The 17,667-nt window shown below is 49.0% G+C and overlaps 1 protein-coding gene across 5 annotated transcripts in view; it reads right to left on the reverse strand.

The window, feature by feature from the left end:
- The window catches only part of LOC116441162, a 66,875-nt gene extending 60,461 nt beyond the window's left edge, over positions 1 to 6,414 (reverse strand). For 2 of the 5 annotated variants that reach the window (XM_032102793.1, XM_032102788.1), the window contains exon 1: positions 5,832 to 6,412. In XM_032102793.1, coding sequence (XP_031958684.1) covers positions 5,832 to 5,936 — 105 coding nt within the window. In that variant the 5' untranslated portion in view covers positions 5,937 to 6,412. Of the gene's footprint in view, positions 1 to 5,831 lie in introns of all 5 variants that reach the window. The other 3 variants (XM_032102790.1, XM_032102791.1, XM_032102792.1) reach the window with 3 other exon arrangements.
- Positions 6,415 to 17,667: the final 11,253 nt, after the last annotated feature.

Here is a 17,667-nt window from a genome sequence, read left to right on the forward strand (position 1 = left end):
TGCATCAGTAACAACACTACTCCACTCTCTTTTGGTCTAAGGAGAAAAAAATAACACGCCCGGCTCTGCAGAGTAACAAGCTACCACAGGGACAGTGACTCAGGAGTCACTGCCTGCAAGCTTGAGGTTCACTTTGCACGGCCAGCTGAATCCCCTTCATACAGGGAGGATGAAGATGATTTCCAGTTGCCCGTCAGGGCTGGCCAGCCAGCCCAGACTCTCATAGCCGATTCCAGATACACAGGCCAGTAGAAAATAACTGAGATGACTTTCTGGTCCCCAGTGCTGTGTATGCACACATACAAGCTGCAAGGGTACATGAGGAGAGCTGACGCAGTGGCTTTGTTAATGCCTAGCACACAATTCCCTTTAAGCAAGCATAAGGCTAAAATTATGTGGAAGAGAAATGCAGTTCTCTGTCACCACAACACTCACATATGACTTCATACCATTGATCAAGGAAGTGACAAACATGTCTGAATTACTTCTGCCCAGGACCAAAATGAATATGCCTAGTACATAAGTAATTTAACAACTGCTGTGGATTAGAACATCAGTTGTATCACCTCCAAAGTTATTTGTGTCAACAGCAAAGTTGGAATGAAATTGCCACCTTTAAAGTGCTCAGTTTTTTTCGGCTGCATGTTCCAGCCAGTTAATTTTTTAACACACCACAATCCAACTGTTTCACTGTGATAACACCTAGGGCCACTAATTAAGGGCTTAGTTTGACTGGCAATGCACAGACTTGTTCCAGCCAGATGCTCCATACCCCAAGGACCTTGCTTGCAAGCAAAGCTCAGAAAAGAGACACCCACACTTTAGCCACTACATAAATAGCAAAGCCACAAGAGTTAAAGAGAAACTTGGAAGAAACACATTTGTGTGAGAAATCCCTACCCCAAATTGTGGGGATGAGCAAGACATTTGATTTGCAGAAAGCTCACAGAGTTGGTCAGAGAATACTTCTAAGGGCTCAATATCAGTACTCCATCACAAACCCACATGCAAGCCCAAGATATGCATTTTAAAAGCTCCTAGATCAGCCTGACTTATAGTTCAGAAAGTGTTTCTCAGGGCTACCAGTCCAAAACTATGAAAGGAAATAACAAAAAACTGTACTAGACTGTAATATTGGACAACTAACACACACCAAAAAAAAAAAAAAAAAAAAAAAAAAAAAAAAGGCCCACAGTTACAGGTCCCCAGGTCCCTCTCACTTTCCTGGTTTGAAGTATTTCACTACAATATGGGACACTCCCCCTTCTCACTCTTTTTCTCCTGTCCCAACTGCTCTGGAACAGATCCAGTTGCCAGCTGTTATCAAAGATGACCCCTAACCTGTTAAGTCAGATCTGCTTCTGGTTTAAAAACAGCCAAAAAGGTTCCTGAATCCGGCCTAATCTCTAGCAAGTAACACCAGACCACTGAAGCAAGAGGTAGACCAAAGACTGAGTCACCAGGCAATTCCCTCTCCTTTCTTGGATTTAGCCACAGAAGCTGAGGGTTGAAGAGCTGAAGCTCTTAAACTAACAGGCTGTGCTACAAACTACAAGAGCTCAGGAGCAGACACGCTGCCCCTGCTGCAGGGGCACAAGTGTCCAGTGGGAAGACATGTAGGAAAACTTGACACCCACAAGTCCACAGGCCCTGATGGGATGCTTCCAAAAATGTTGAGAAAGCTGGAAAATACCATAGCTAGGCCATTCATGATCATCTTTGAAAGGTCATGGCAATCAGGAGAGGTGCCTGAGAACTGGAAGAAAACAAATGTTACCCCAGTCTTCAGAAAAGGCAAGAATTAGGAGTCAGGGAACTACCAGCCAGTCTGCATCACCTCAATCGCTAGAAATGTGATGGAGTGCCTCATTCTGAAGGCCCTGTGTATCCACATGGATGACAAGGAGTAGTCAGCATGAATTTACTAATGTCATGCCTGACAAACCTGACTGCCTTCTACAGTGAAAGAACTACCTGGCTGGATGAGGGGAGAGCAGTGGATACTGTCTACACTGACTCCAGCAAGACTTTCAACACTGTCTCTCACAACATCCTCATAGGCAAACTCAGGAAGTGTGGACTGGATGAGGGGACAGTGAGGTAGATTGACAACTGTTTGATGGTCATAATGAGGGGCACACTGTCTGGTTGAAGGCCTGTCACTAGTGGTGTCCCCCAAGGTTCAATACTGGGCCCAATATTGTTTAACTCATTCATCAATGACTTGGATGAAGGGGCAGATGCCTCCTCAGCTAGTTCATAGATAATACAAATCTAGGAGGAGTGGCTGATACCCCAGAGGGCTGTGTGACCCTTCAGAAGGGCCTCAACAGGCTGGAGAGATGGGCAGAGAGGAACCTCCTGAAATTCAACAAAGGGAAGTGCAGGGTCCTGCAGCTGGGGAAGAATAACCCCATGGACCAGCACAGGCTGGGGGCTCAGCTGCTGGAAAGCAGCTCTGCGGACAACAACCTTGGGGTCCTGGTGGGCGACAAGGTGTCCGTGAGCCAGCAGCGTGTCCTGTGGCCAGGGAGGCCGGCGGTGTCCTGAGGTGCACTGGGATGAGCACTGCCAGCCCCTCTGTTCAGCCCTGGTGAGGCACACCTGGAGCGCTGTGTCCAGTTCTGAGCTCCCCAGTACAAGAGAGACATGGAGCTGCTGGAGCACGTCCAGTGGAGAGTAATAAAGATGGTTAAGGGACTGGAATATCTCTCTTACCAGGAAAGGCTGAGGGAGCTGGGCTTGGTCAGTCTCAAAAAGAGGCAACTGCGAGGGAATCTCATCAATGCATATAAATACCTAAAGAGGAGGTGTCAACAGGATGTCTCCAGGCTCTTCCCAGTGGTGCTGAGCAATAGGACAAGGGGCAACAGGCAGGAACAGATGCACAAGAAGTTCCACCTGAACATGAGGAAGAACTTCTTTACTGTGTGGGTGACCAAGCCCAGAGAGGTTGTGGAGTCTCCCTCACTGGAGATATTCAAGAACCATCTGGACACAATCCTGTGCCATGTGCTTTAGCATGACCCTGCTTGAGCAGGGAGCTTGGAACAGATGATCTACTGTGGTCCCTTTCGACCTTACCTATTCTGGGATTCTGTGAAGACAGCAAGGTCAGCTATCTTCCAAGGTGAGGGGCTCAAATTTGAACCCCAACTATCACACTTGAGAGCCCAGCCACCCTTATCAGAAACTGCTGGCTGAGCATGCTAACCCAACATCAGGTGAAGTGTCACACAGTCCCTCCCTTCCCACCACGGTGACTTCTGGAGAAAGGGAAATAAAGGGACACTTTCTGAGAGACACCAGCACATCTCCTGAGTCAAACTCCTCTGAGCAGCGCTAGTTGTCAACTGCCTAAAGCTTCAGTAAGGAAAAAGAGAAGTCCACTACATCAACACCCAAAACTTGCATATTTTTTTGGTTTCACTTACAGAAGGCCATGGCACCCTCTCAGCTTCTCCAAGTGGGAAAAGACTAGGAGGACCTATCACAGCCACACTAAACCAATTCAGGACACATCATACAAAAATAAAACCTTACAGTGGGCAGAAATTTCATCCTGAAAAGATTGCCAGAGCCTGGTTGCCAATCCAAGGTTGGTCAAATCTTCCACACTTGTAAAAATGAGTTGACAGTTTACCCAAGGACAGTCTCCTGGGACTTTGGCTGATTTCAATACAGTTGTAAGCTAGAAGCACAACAGCAGCTTGCTTTTCCTTGAATTTGGGAACCTCCCATAGAGGTCATAAAGTGCAAAAGCGAGTGGGCAATGAAGGAGAAGAGCAGCTAAGCACACTGTTATTAAAGCTCAAAAAGCTCTTGGTTTGGGTGGTGAATGCAGATCAATTCTTACTCTATCCAAACTTGATGCTCGTTCTCCACTTACAGGACTACAGACCTGATTCTATGCTCTCACCTAACTTTTCACTAGGTTTCAACGACAGCACACTGGACCTTTTAAATAATGCATATACCATACAAACCAGAATACGTACAGACCTGCATAGACACAGACCAAGGCCAAGAAAGCAGAAGTCTGGTCAGTGCCTGGCAGCCCCACATCATGAGGGCAGTAGTGCAAAATGGTACAGGACACTTGGCCTTGACACAGGGTCCATGCACAGCACAGGCACCAGAAGCTCCCACACTGCTCACCCCCTGTGACACCTACCCCAGGTCTATACCTGCAAGGAGCTCTGGTCCGACACCTAAGACAGAGCACTGCACACTCCATTAAGCAATTAGTATGCTGCTGCAAGGCTCAACCAAGACCAGGCAGCTGTACATGGTCCCCAAAGGCCTACAAAACAGATTTAAACCCAGAGTTTGCAAGTCTGGCTTTCTGCCCATACACGTGTACCAGTCATTGTACCACTCCCCACTGCAGGCTGCAAAGACAGCTCTGATGGGCTATGCATTAGCCTTGCAAGCAAAGCACAGTGCAAGCTTAACTTTCTCCATTGAGCCTGCAAAAATGCAGACCACCTGTCTGCAGCACAAAACCTTGGCACTAATATGAACAAAATGGCTGCAGATGCCCACTCATGCACATTTTCCTGCATGCCTCCAAGCATCCTGAAGGCTGTATCTACCTCTGAGAGCGCCTTCCAAAGATTCTCATGGTTTCACAACCTGAGGCTCCAAGAGACAAACAATAAAGCTAAAGGAGATTGCAGCCATAAGGCCAAGAAACACAGTGTTAAAAAAAAAATCCCTCACTGCTTCTGCAGATACTCTGCACTGAATCAATCCACTACAACCTAAAGCATTGTCCTTATTTTACTTCCAAAAATAAAATCTAACCCTGCCTCCCCTGAGAGCCACAGAACGTGCAATCCCCAGGGGAAGAAGTACAGCAAACTTTGTTAGAAACAGTGCTGATGTTTCATCAAAGTTGCCATCAGCCTGTCCAGAGTGACTGCGCAGAAGTGCAGCCACACGGCAATGAGCCTCTGTGTAACACATACAAAAGACTCCACTGGAGTCTGGTATACGGATCCCCAGCCCCCAACTCAAGCAACGAGGGCTGCTACTTTTCCCAGATCCCTTCTTTTATTTGGGGCCAGGTGCTACATTTCCCGCAGCACTGGTGCCAATCCAGAGTAACTCTGCTGATTTCACGGGATATTCCTTGATTCACAACAATTTTGCCAAACCAGGATCTGGTATTTTTTTCTCATTCGTCACAGATCCATTTTTATCCCGTGGTATATGGCTCAAAAATTCCTCTTTGTATTTTGCAGGAAAGGCTTAGACAGTTCTTATCCTGAATCTGTGATCCTCAGTTTTATTTTAAACATTAAAAACGGATGTAAGAAGAATCTGGAAAGCCATGGGTCAATGCAATGATCCAGTCTGCAAACTTCAGCTCAGATTCTGGCCTTCAGGACCCGAAGAGAGAGAAATGCAAATAACGAGCTGAAAGGCATTTTAGGTAAATCATGTTTGTACAGTACCTAGCACTATGGGGTTCTAGCCTGGCAAGGACTGGGAGGCCACAGATTGCACACATACAAAGGTATCTAGGCAAATGCCTACACAGTTAAATGTGAATCCCATCTAAAGGAAAACATTCTAAAAACCAGACAGATACATCTGTCTTCATACACCTTTCTGTATTATCTGAATTGTGCAGGGTAATTCTGGATGCCAAGGAATGGGACTTTAAGTAACAGGAATACAGCCTAGGCCAGTTCCTCCTGAGCACACTGGCTGAGAGGAAACCGACCCAGCATAATAAACACTGCAAGCTTCCAGCTCCTCGAGGCCCCCTTAGTAATTACCTGAAGGGGACAAAAAACAACCGAGACAAAAACGGGTTTTCTTACCTTTAGCTGGAAAGGTTGAATTTCGTTCAAACTCTGGTTCCTGAGCTTTTTGGTGAGGATCTTCAGCATGGTACAAATCCGAGGAGCCAAGAAAGGGTTAAGCATACACACACACACGCATCTGCATCTGCCGCGCCGCTACGCTCGGCGGAGCTGCGCGGAGCTCGCATCCAGCACCCCAGGTACGCGGCGGTGGGGGCACGGCTCCGCACAGCCGCTCCCAGCTGTGCCCCTTTCCCCTCCGCCGCCGCACTCTGTCCTACAGCCCTCCGCGCTGGGAGGCACAGGGAATCCCCCTCCAAAGCCTACAGAAAAAAAAAAACGAGCACCAAACTTCCTTTGCCTTCCACCCCCTCCCCAGTTACGCTTCAGAAAGGAGGGAGGTACCAGCTGGCAGCGTGCTGCAGGGGACAAGAGACACTCGGCGCAGAGTGCTCACTGCGGGACGGCAGAGCTCCCTGGGCGGGACACCGGGCTCCGCTCATGGCAGCGCTCCCGCCCGCTCGGCCCCAGGCGGGCACCGAGCATCGCGCCCCGCCGCTACCGCCGGGCGCCGCCGCCCCGGGGTCCCTCCGGCACCGCCGCCACGGGAAACTTGTAACAAGCGGCGCGGCAGCCGCGGCGCACATTGGCCCGACGGGGCGGGACAGGGCGGCACGGGGCGGGGACTCCGCTTAAAGGGTCACCGGCTCTTCCCGGCCGGTCAGCGTTCCCTGAGTTTCCGATCCGGGCGGGCTGTGGTCGGGATGTAGTGGAGTGGCCGCTGCCTGTGCGCTGCCGCATCCTGGCTTGCAACCCGCTCAGCCCAGGAGGGGAAAGGGATGCGCTGACCTGTCTGTCCTGACCTCCGATTCAGAGCACAGATCCACAGGGAGGGCTCGTGTGTTCTGTCTCGAGTCCCTTGAGCCACCCCGGGAGCTTGCATGGGGCCTGCGGCAGCAGGGAAGCTCGCCACAGCCTTTCCCCACAGAAACGCAGGCCAGACCAGCACCAGCTCCTGCTGCACCAGCTATCCTCGGGCACAAGCAAGGTGCCCCATTCCCATGGCCAGTCCTCCAGCACCTCCCTGGCAAAACAGTCAGGAAAGTTATCAGGGACTGACTGATAGGCTCCCAGCCACTTAGAACCCATGGGAAGCCGCCGACACGTTTGCCGGCAGTAACAACAAAGGGCTTTCACCCACTGCCAACTCCATGCCAGCGATAAACTCCCCGTGTCTAGGTGAAAGGTCCCTTTTGCCCATTACCAGTCCCTTGGGGCCAACAGAGCCTTTTGTCCCATCCTTCCTTCTGGGACAAGCTAGGAAGCGTTACAGAGGTCTCTGCTTGTGTACAAATTCCAGAGGAGCACAGGCTGGTTAACGTATGGGTTCGCAGTTCTCAGCCAGCAGGCCTGTAACAAGATAAGGAAAGAGCACTCCTAAAGTGCTGACTGAGAGAGAACATCTTCGCTGCAGGGGAAAGGGTCTCGGTTCAGCTCCAGTTAGCAAAGTATTTTTTCTTGAAGGAGTACAAAAAGCACAGAGTCTGAGCCAGAAAACAAAATTTCTGCTTTCCAGATAGTGCCTTCCTAGAAGAAGTCTGCAATAGAAAACTGTCTCAGCTGTTAAACCATACTTGCTCTGTGAGTTCTGCATTCACACTGTGGACTGCTCTTCATCTATTTTTCCCCCATTTCACACCAAATTGAAATCACAATCCAACCTTATGACTCTAAGCCACCACACATTGCTATAGATACTCCTGCTTTTCTTATTGCATGTATTAAAAAAAACAGGGAATAGTGCACATGAGCAGATTGCTACTCTGGCATGCTGCATCCAACAGGAGGGAGTAAAATGCCAATTGAAACCAGAAATCCTCCACAGAGATATGCAATAATATATTTAATTTTAGATAATAATTACTCCTGGTCCCTAACCAATAACCAAGGTATATCCCACAGTCCAACACTTGAGACTCTCTTAAAATTTTTTCCTTTTTTTTTTTTTCATATAAAGCAAAATTCCCCAAGCCATTATTCGTTCCTTATTTCAGCTCTGGAGACACTGGCTGTCCTCGTAATGGTCTGTAAGATATGACCCATAAACCACAGTCAGCTTAAACTAACATGTATGATTGCTTTCCCATTCAGAGTTCAAGCACTGGGACAGGCACATGCCAGGGCCCAGTTGTTTGTTTCAGATCAGATGAAGCTGAAAAAGCTCCCTGGAACAGAGAAGAGCAGAATCTGCCATCCCAGTTGTAACACATCACAGCTCACCCCACCCCACTAAGGCACAGGACAGCAGTGGGGACCACAGCCTGGTGAAGGGTTCCTGCTAGGCCTCCTAACCTGCTGCAGGGCCAGGCCTTTTCAGGGCAAGCAGCAAAAACAAGTGCTGATAAGGCTTTTTAGGGGCACTTGTAATTTGAGAGAAACTAATACTACAAATCCTGCTTCTGCAACCTTTACCTACATGTGTTTCAGCAAATACCTGCAGAGCATCTGTTTCTTTCTTGCTTTGTATTTCGTATGACCAGAATAGCCAGAAACACCAACTTTGGGTACACCCAGTTCTACTGGAAATCTAGTTATAGATACCTTCTCCCAGTATTCCTCTTTTCTCAGACTGTGTATCCATGAGCATCTCTGTGTTCCAGCAGACTCAGGAGAAAATCACACTCTCAGGTTCCTCCCCAGCTAACCTTGCACCTCGCACTGGTGAAGTACCATGACCTCTCTCTTGGACCACAACTGCAATGCCAGGAGCAACTGATTGACAGATCACAATCTCTGCGTTGATCACAGCATCCAGCATCTCCTCTGAATGAGACACGGTGACACACTGCTGTAACCAGCGACAAGCAATTTAGCAGACCCCCCAGAGGACAAGAAACCCTCACAGAAAGCAGAGCTGCAACCTACTGCTGCAACCTTTGTGTTAGGTGATCTGTGCCCTGAGGATGAGGCTCAACATGCTAAATGGGTTCCCAGTAGATGACAAGTTACGCTGCTGCATCACATAGTGGAAAGAAGGCTTCCTGAGCGGCCTGGAGGTGTTGCTCCTCCACATACAGGTTGCACAACACTACCAAGTAACTTCTATCCAAAGATAGCAAAATATTTTCCAGGGGTAAGTAATAGTATTATTCCCAAGGAAAAACCCAAGTCAGAGGAAGGTTACTTGACTTTCTGAAGGTCACTGAGGAAAGCTGTGGAAGATCCAAGAATAGAAGTGGTACCTCCTGGCCCCTAGCCGTATGCTCCCAGACTGTAATCTAGCCTGTTACTAGATCACACTGCTGGAGCTATGCAAAATTCAGTGGTTTCTGTTCCCAAGCATCTCATGTGATCACTCTGCTCTGGTTTTGGTTCCTGTGGGTTTCTACCCCTGGAGTTTTGATCTGCCTACTGGGTTCAAGCCAAATCTCAAATCTAGTCCAAGTTTCCTCTGGTCACATGATAAAAGCATGAAAAATGCATCACACAACATTTAGGATAAGCCCACATGCCTGCTCCAGCATTTCTTGAAGATCTCTTTAAATTCCTCGTGACCAGACCAGGAGCAGAAAGGAGGCAAGCAGCAAGTTTCCCCTGCAAGAACACATGGCATTGAGGTGACAGGGAGAGGGCAGGGGACTGTGAGTGGAGGCAGGATGCTGGTCACTTCCACGTGTTCCTGCCTGCTGCTGCCATGGGGAAGACATCCCTGGATGTCTGCTGTGCCACATCTTAACGTTCCCTTAGAGACATTCCTCTGTGGGAATCCTGACCAAGCAGTGCAATGGGAAGAAAGGCACTAGGGATGAAGACAATGCAGTGAGGATTAGTTTAATGCACAGATTCCCTCTGGGCTGTGTTTCCTGCTGTGCTCGGAGGACAAGCTAATGCCTTTTGCAGTTTATCCTGCCCAAGGTGTACCACTGACACTGCCAGGTGCAAGAACAGGAATGTGTGTGGGTGCAGAAAGCCTCATTAGGCAGGCCTGGCCAAGCCTTCTCAAAAGGAAAGAGATGGTTTTTTCACCCTTTGAAGTCGCCTGGGGATCTGCTTGCCCCTTCTTACACACTGAACTGCTCTTTGGTTTCCTTTTTCCACACACTGTGCCATAGCAGGCTTACACTGCACCCGTGCATACACTGGTCTGAACATCCCGAGGTTGGAGGGAAAAAAACAGCCAGGGAAGAGGTTCAAGTGCCATCTATTGGGGATCTCCCCTCATTACACCAAGGGAGACAAGGATGAGCTGGAAAAACCCCATCCATCCCCTCTCGCTTATGACCCTAACTGGGTGATGTCCAAGACAGACACTGGAGGTACTGCCAGTGCCAGGCAGGGAAGGCGCATCTCCCAAGGAAAATGCTAAAAGAGAATAACAGGGCAGGAGCAGGCTGAAAGCTGAGCCTGGAGCTTGCTTGGAGGAAGATGTGGACCCAAATCCAGGCACATCTTGGTGTCCCAGAGCAGAGCCATCCGCCAGCTGATTCAAACACAGTCCAATGTATGTAGGTAAAAGCAGGAGAGAAGGAAAATCCACAAAAATAACGAGAATTGTTCCCAGAACAGTTTGACTGACAAAGCAGACAAAGGGCACTAAGCTCTGTCCCTGAGCCAGCCACCAATCACTTGTAGCATTCCTCCTCCCAGTGTGAACTGCTGAGCCTGTGGGCTCGTCCAGAAGGGATCATCTCTGACTCGGCCTCTGCACGATGTCTGCCCTAACACAGGCCAAACTAAGCTGTGTCCCCACCACACAAACCACAAACACCCCATGACCCCGCTGCAGGGGTGAAATTGCAGCATACACAAGGGCTCTCCAAGCTCTGACTATATCAGGAGTATGGGACAGGCAGCTGGGAAACATCCCACATCCCACACATGAAGGAGCCCTTCAGTAAGGCTATAAGCAACCAAAGGTGAGAACTGCCCACCATTACCTTAAAGGCTACAAACTGTCCCAGAACTGAGCCAGCTGCTGTCATGCAAACACTTTGGACATTCAGGGAGAATCAAGAAGGGCTGGTTAGAGGTGGCTGAGGGTAACAGCTATCTGTTCTCTTTTAGATACATATCTTTTAAGCTAATCTGAGCAATGAACTACCTAGGATACATGTTTTGGCATATGCAGGTTTTGACTGCCATAAAAGAGGAAAAGAAGGAAAAGGAAATTGAAGAGATGCTATACAACAGAGAAACAATGACCATCCGATAACAGGCCATGTGACATACATTAGAAGAAGAGACAATCCTCTTAACAGCACTGCTGGGCAGCCCCATCTCTGTTATAATTCCCTTGCTGCCCATTCTCTCCCTGCAAATTGCTTGGGCCAATTGGAAAGTCAGCATGTGGCTGATACAACGAGAACCAGAGAGAGCAGGCCATTTACACGGTGCTTCTCCTGCTGGTACTGCAGACACTTGTTCCTCTGCAAGAGGGCCTGGAAGGGCCCCATGACATCCACTCGGTAACAGGCTGCTGGGACAGCACTCACAGTTTAGCTTGGCCAGCCAGAAACTCCAGGGTAGCAGGCAGCCTGGCTCCTCAGAAACACAAGCAAAGAGAAGTAATGATTTCTGCTTTGGATAGCTTCTTTCTAATCCCTGGAGAAGAGGAATTGTCTCATCTGACCTTCTTTCCTTCAAACACAGCCCCTGCAACTCACTTGCATCTCTTCCTTTTCAAACGCCTTCTCAATAACAGTCCTCAGCTGGAATCACAGAGTGCTTCTGAGCCCTGCCACGTAGCCAGGAGCACAGTCCAAAGATGAAAGAAACATCCAGTCTACCCCCACAGAAAGAGCCTACCAGCTCATCAGCTGCATCAGACTTGAGGTCTTCAGGTCAAAGACAAGAAACCTCAAACTATAATGGTTAGAAGGGCAGCAACAGAGAGAAAGGTCCTAGGGTCCTGCAAAAATGGGAAACTTCTAAAGCAAAAGTGCTAGGAAACAAGCACACACAATCTCTGAAGAGGAGGGGAGAAAATATTATTGTGGTTCCTGGTTTGATGGGGGGAAATTCCTTTCTGGAACTTCCTGGCTGCCCAGACAGCCTCTGGGCTTATCCCAAGTGTATAAATAAAACACAGCTTTCAACATCAGAGAGGTTTCCCAGTTCCTCTAGTTGGGCACCCCATCTAGATATGTATTTGTGAGCAGCTTCAGTGCTTCTAAGGGAAGTGAAAAAAGAGCCAGGTTAGTATCACCAGGGAAAGAAATTCTAAGAAGAATTTCCAGGACACGCATGTTTGAATTTGTTGCCTTAATGCGGGCACAAGGCACGGATGAGGAGTGCAACAACCAAGCCACACCCATGCTGTACCCTGGCTGGCCCATCCTAGGCAGCTCTTGGCCACAGTACCCCGCTTTGAGCCTGGCCAGACCTTTCAGACTGCCATCAGATGAGCAGAAAACACCAGCCAGCACTGGTGATATTTCACAGAACTGTTAGGACTCCCATCTGCCTCCCTGCACCTCATCTCCAGCTGCTGCCAGGCTCCAGTTCATCACTGGGCAGGGAAGACAGTTTTAGGTCTGCTGAAGTCACTGTGTGAACCTGTGCTGCTGAGTGGCTCAGCACGGAGGGAAAGCTGGGAGAGGAGCAGGAGCACTGCCTGAGGCCTCTGTGGGAGTGACAGCACAGCAGAATCCTCAGAGAAAGTTTTGCAGGTAAAAGACATGGCCCTTAAAATAACTGTAAATGACTGAGGACTTGTGGCCACAAACCAGCCATAAGCAAATGGAAGGGGTCCAAGCATTCAATAAAACTGCACTGTGAGGAACAGAAAAAGATAACTTGTCTTCACAAGCCTCTGCCTCAAAGGCTCAGATTGCTAGACTGGCCAAGGAGCAGCCTTAGAAGATTTTGACATGAGCATAAATCACAAGCACGCTATTTACTCCTTGCTTTCTAAACTCTGTGATTGCACATTGCACCTGTACCTCCTCCCCACCTCTTCTAGAGGCCAAGACCAAATGATGCAACCTTTATCAGTTTCCCACAGCTAGGGACAGTTATTTGCAAGCAATTCACCAGAAATTCCACTTGAAACAGCTCTCTAGGCTGTGTAAACAAGGATGAAAACAGCCTTGGGAGGGAGGAAATGAGATTTGGCATCAGAAACCATGAGCTCTGCATGCAGTCACGCTAGCACTACAAATGGTCAAAAAGGTGGGGGGGAAGGGGTGGCAAGAAAAGATGGGCTAAGACAAAGGGCTGATAAAGAGTGGGGGGTGAGATGTTTTCATGGAGGCCTTATCATCCATCACTCCCTCATTTCTCTTTGTTTCCAAGCTCGTGAAAAGCCTCTCCTGTCTCGGACCCGACTCCTTCAGTGCCTGCACTGCCGGCCGGCCGGCCCCAGGGGGCGCAGGAGACCGCGGCTTGGCGCTGTCCCGGCTCTCCCTGTCCGGCCGCTCTGCCGGGAACCGGGACGGCGGGATGCATGGATGCAGGGCTGCAGGGATGTAGGGCTGCCCCAGCTCTGCCGGAGGGTGTGTTCTCCCGGCTGGGCTAAGGGCACAACCGGCATTACCACGGAGCAGCAAGGAGCTGCTTTATATCGGCGAGCACACGCTCATGCAGGAAATGGCACTTTAGTAACCAAAGGTCTGGGTGTCTCACGCAGCCAGCCACGTTGCTGCTCCCAGTCTGCACACATATCCAGCCAGGTTGCTGATCCCAGGCTCTGCCAGCCCCCTTGGCGCAGAAGACCAGAGTGAAAGGATCAGGCCTGCCTCCGAATCCCATCCTAGGATGACCTCTCCTCATTCGAGTGTTTGAGAAGTGGACACCAGAGCCTTACACAAGTTACAGCCCCACACCAGGCTCCTAGCCCTCAAAGGCAAACCAAGTCACACACCTGACTCCACTCGGAGGAGACAATGCAGAGAAAAATTCTTCATCTCAGTTTCCACACCACAGCCAGCATTCCTAGAGGTATTGATGAGTCATTTTCTGGAGCCTGTTTTTGAAAAAACTCTCCTCATTCTTAGCCATATCTATTCAGATGTATTCTGGCTGCCCTCTAGATGGATAATGGGCCCAGATACACAGCACCAAATCCCCTGAATAAACCTGGCCACGCATCACAAAGCCACACATGTAGCAGGTGTGGGTGACTCCTTCTCTGGGAGGCATGTGTAGCAAATGGCAAAAAAGCCAGGACAGACAGATTCAGTCCAAAGGATCAGATGTTCATCTCATCAGTTCCCAGCCCTCCTCTTTTCTCCCTTGTAAACCCAAAGGATGACTTCTGAAGAGCCAGCCTAATTTGCTTATATATGGCAGACACTCATCATACCCACAGATAAATGGAATTTCAGTATACTTTTGCCCACTTCCTTGCTGCTATCGTCACCATAGTGCACAGTACCAGAGCTGTCCCAACATGGCCTGTGGTTGGGATGATTGGATACTCAGGTCACATATTGCACAGTAGAGCAGCAGTCCCACAGATTGACTGGAGCCGCACAGATAAGAAGAGACACTCGTTACGTCAATGTTCATCTCAGCCCTGGCCCGTGTGTCCTGACACTAATGTGGTGGCTGCATTGACAGAAATGAAACTCAAGTTGTGGTAAGAGTCAGGCTAAGTGGGTGACAGCCAGAAGGAGTTAGGAGAAAGAGCTATGATTAGACCAGACAGATGGGTCAGGAGAAGTATGTGACTCGGAGCACTGCAATTAGCGTCCTGACCAAAGGAGTTTTGTTCCTGCGTTTCAGTGCAGGTTTGCTGCTGTCAGTCAGATACCTTTCTGTGCTCTTCTTCAGAGGACATAGAAAAGCTCAAGGCTCAAGTACATTCACGTACTAGAAACTCAAGAGCACCATTCCCAAGAGATGTAGTACTACAGGGAGCAGTGTAACTGAATACACCCGCAGGGGTGTTCCTTTAAAAATGTAATCAGTCCCTCCATAATTTCATACAGCAATATTAATGTAATCTCAAAATCTCCAGGTTTTACCTGAAGACAAAGGAAGTTATTTTCTACAAAGTCTGATGAAAATTAGCCAGGCTTTGAAAAATTACTGGTTTGTATGGTTTCATTTTTATCTCCTATGTTTTATCTGACTTTCTCCTTAAAAATATAAAAAAAGTGTTAATTAAACAGAGCTCACTATTGTTATATGCCACTGTCATGAAGACAGTGATAATAAAACTACATAATTACAACCCACTTTACTTTCCACCAGATTTTTACTATTTAGGGAAAACACTATAAAGGGTCATGAACACCAGAAGGCAAGGCTTTTTAACTAAGGTGATAGAAGATTTAAAGGCTCAAGGCCCATGTCCACAAAAAAACCCAAGGTTCCCTAAAATGGATCTTGGGAGAAATCAGCTACCTAAGTCCAGGCATGCAACCCTTAAAACCCTGCCTAATCCCCTGGGCTCATAGACTATGTCTATACCAGTAAATTAAACGTGCCCAGGACTGTTCTCTGGCACCAAGAGCCCTGGCACAGGATGGCTTGCACCAGTAACATTAAACTCTTTTATCCTTCAAGCAAGGCATTTGAATCCAAGTGGTTGTTGGGAACGGCCCCTGGCCCACAGTAACTCCCTCAGTCGTGCCTGGGAATTGTCTGGAAAAGTGTTAACTGGCACAGGCCAAAACCATGGCAAGAATAAATTAAATGGAATCATCTATTAATTTCTAGACGACGGAGTTGTACTGCCCCAGATACAGATTTACTGATAAGACATAGCCCTAAAATCCTACTGTGTGGACATGCATAATTTATATATACTTATATCCTATCTATATAATATACATTTATGTAGAATATTTTGCATTCATACCATATACTTACAAGTATCAAGTTTGGTCAGCATAGGAAGCATTTCTTGGCAAAAGTGTGGCAGATAGGTGTTTATGTTGCTGGTTGACCAGCTATCAGCAGTCCTTCCTTTCAAGTGTCTTCATTCCAAGTGTCCCTTCCAGTTAATGGGAATTTCTAGCTTCTCAGACACTGCAGTTTTATTCTGAATAATTGGAAACATTTGGGGGCAAGTTTCACATCATTTTTCACAACTGGACTGTCCATTTGTCCATGCTTAGAGGTGTTTGTCTAGAAATTGCCTTGGCTTTTTGAGGCTTCTGAGGTTGTGAATCTCTAAGATTCTCCTATCTTGTACATAATTTGGCAATTCCCAGTGTAAAGCCCAGGACTCTACTGTGACTGAGCACCTCATGTCCACCTTGACAGAGAAGAACCTGAACCACCAGCTCTACCTGCTCCTCATGGTAAACAACCCTGCAGCTCTTCAGAGCTGAAAGCACTTGTTCTGTCCTGTCTGCCTGATGTCAGTCACGTGATGTCCCTTTCGCAGAGACAAACGGGACACACAGGCATGGTGGGATTGGCACAGCCATTGTGGGACCATTCCTGTTGCACATATAGGGCCTTGAGCGTGTCCCGAATTACAAAGCACACTTGACTATCCCCTGGCAATAATAGCTGGTTTTCCCTAAAACTAGTCCAGCCAAGTCATGTGGAGGCATAGGGTATTTATTTACAGGCTTAGCTTTCAGACCACTCTACTTATCCATGAATAGGATGGCATCCTCTGTCCATGCAGCGATTTTGCTTCAGCAGTGCCACATGAGCAGTTGCTGGTCTTGACTTTTACAGGAAAGAGTTTCAGCTACATAGTCAAAATCCCATGCTGTTAGAAAGGAAACATTTCATTCACATCAACTTGTCCATTAAATTTCATCATGTACTTGTTCATATAAAACTGTACACTGTACACATCTTAGGTGCAGAGCAGAGCCTCTGAAGGGTTTGGACAATACCTGAGTTTAGGCTATGTTTCACTGTACCAGAGGTGTCTGAATCAGCATGAGCTAAAACTCGCTGCCTTAAGACCTGACTGCCATGGTGTGCAATGCTGGGACACTCACAGAAGCCTGTTTATCGGTGCAGTGGATCTTTCATGCTGGTATGGCAGTCTGAGCTCGGAAAGTCTGCTCAGCAGGACCCTGGAGCTGACTTGCCAGGCCTACCAGCCATGCCAATGCCTTTAAACCAGCAGATATATAACGGATGTGTTACTATACCAGCAGATACATGGGGATGTATAGTGGACAGGCTGGGGAATAGCACCCTTCCAGCCGCAGTTGGTGGTTCTGAGGGACCCGCAGAAGCAAAGCCCGGGGCTTGTCTCCAAGCTGCCCCACAGCTCGTGTGTGAGTGGGAGAGCAGATCCTCACAGCTGGAGACCTGAGTCAAAAGCCGGAGCAATATAGTCCGTGATTGATGCCGCTGAGTCAAAAGGAAATGACCCACAGTTAGCTATCCCTGCAGGAAGTGCTGCAGGGATGCAGTCACACGCAGGCCCGGCCCGGGCAGGGCGCTCTGTCAGAGCGGAGCCGTGCCCGCAGCCCCGGGCGCAGCGCGGCCGCGCCGCTCCCGCCGCTCCCGCCAGGGGGCAGCCGCGGCGCGCGCACCGCGCGGCCAGAGCCGCCTTCGGCCGCGCTCCCCTGGCCGGGAAGGACTGGGGCCGGGAAGGACTGCGGCCGGGAAGGACTGGGGCCGGGAAGGACTGCGGCCGGGAAGGACTACGGCCGGGGCCCCCGTCGCCACAGCAGGGCGGTGCCACTGAGCCCACGGGGAGCGTGGCCTCGGCCGCCTCCTCCGCCCAACGCGCGGATCCAGCGCTCGGGTTTGTGGCTGCCTTCACACACCCTGTTCTGAGCTTTCCTCATCCCGGCGCAATCCCTTCTGGTAACAGTTGGGACATTGAGGCCGATTGCAAGACTGCGTGTGCAAGTCCCTGCCAAGATTTTCCCATTGTCACAGCTCACTGAGTTCCTTCCCCTTCCTCCACCCACCAAATCCTGCTGGG

Source organism: Corvus moneduloides, chromosome 3, assembly GCF_009650955.1.
Source record: "Corvus moneduloides isolate bCorMon1 chromosome 3, bCorMon1.pri, whole genome shotgun sequence".
Classification (NCBI taxonomy): domain Eukaryota; kingdom Metazoa; phylum Chordata; class Aves; order Passeriformes; family Corvidae; genus Corvus; species Corvus moneduloides.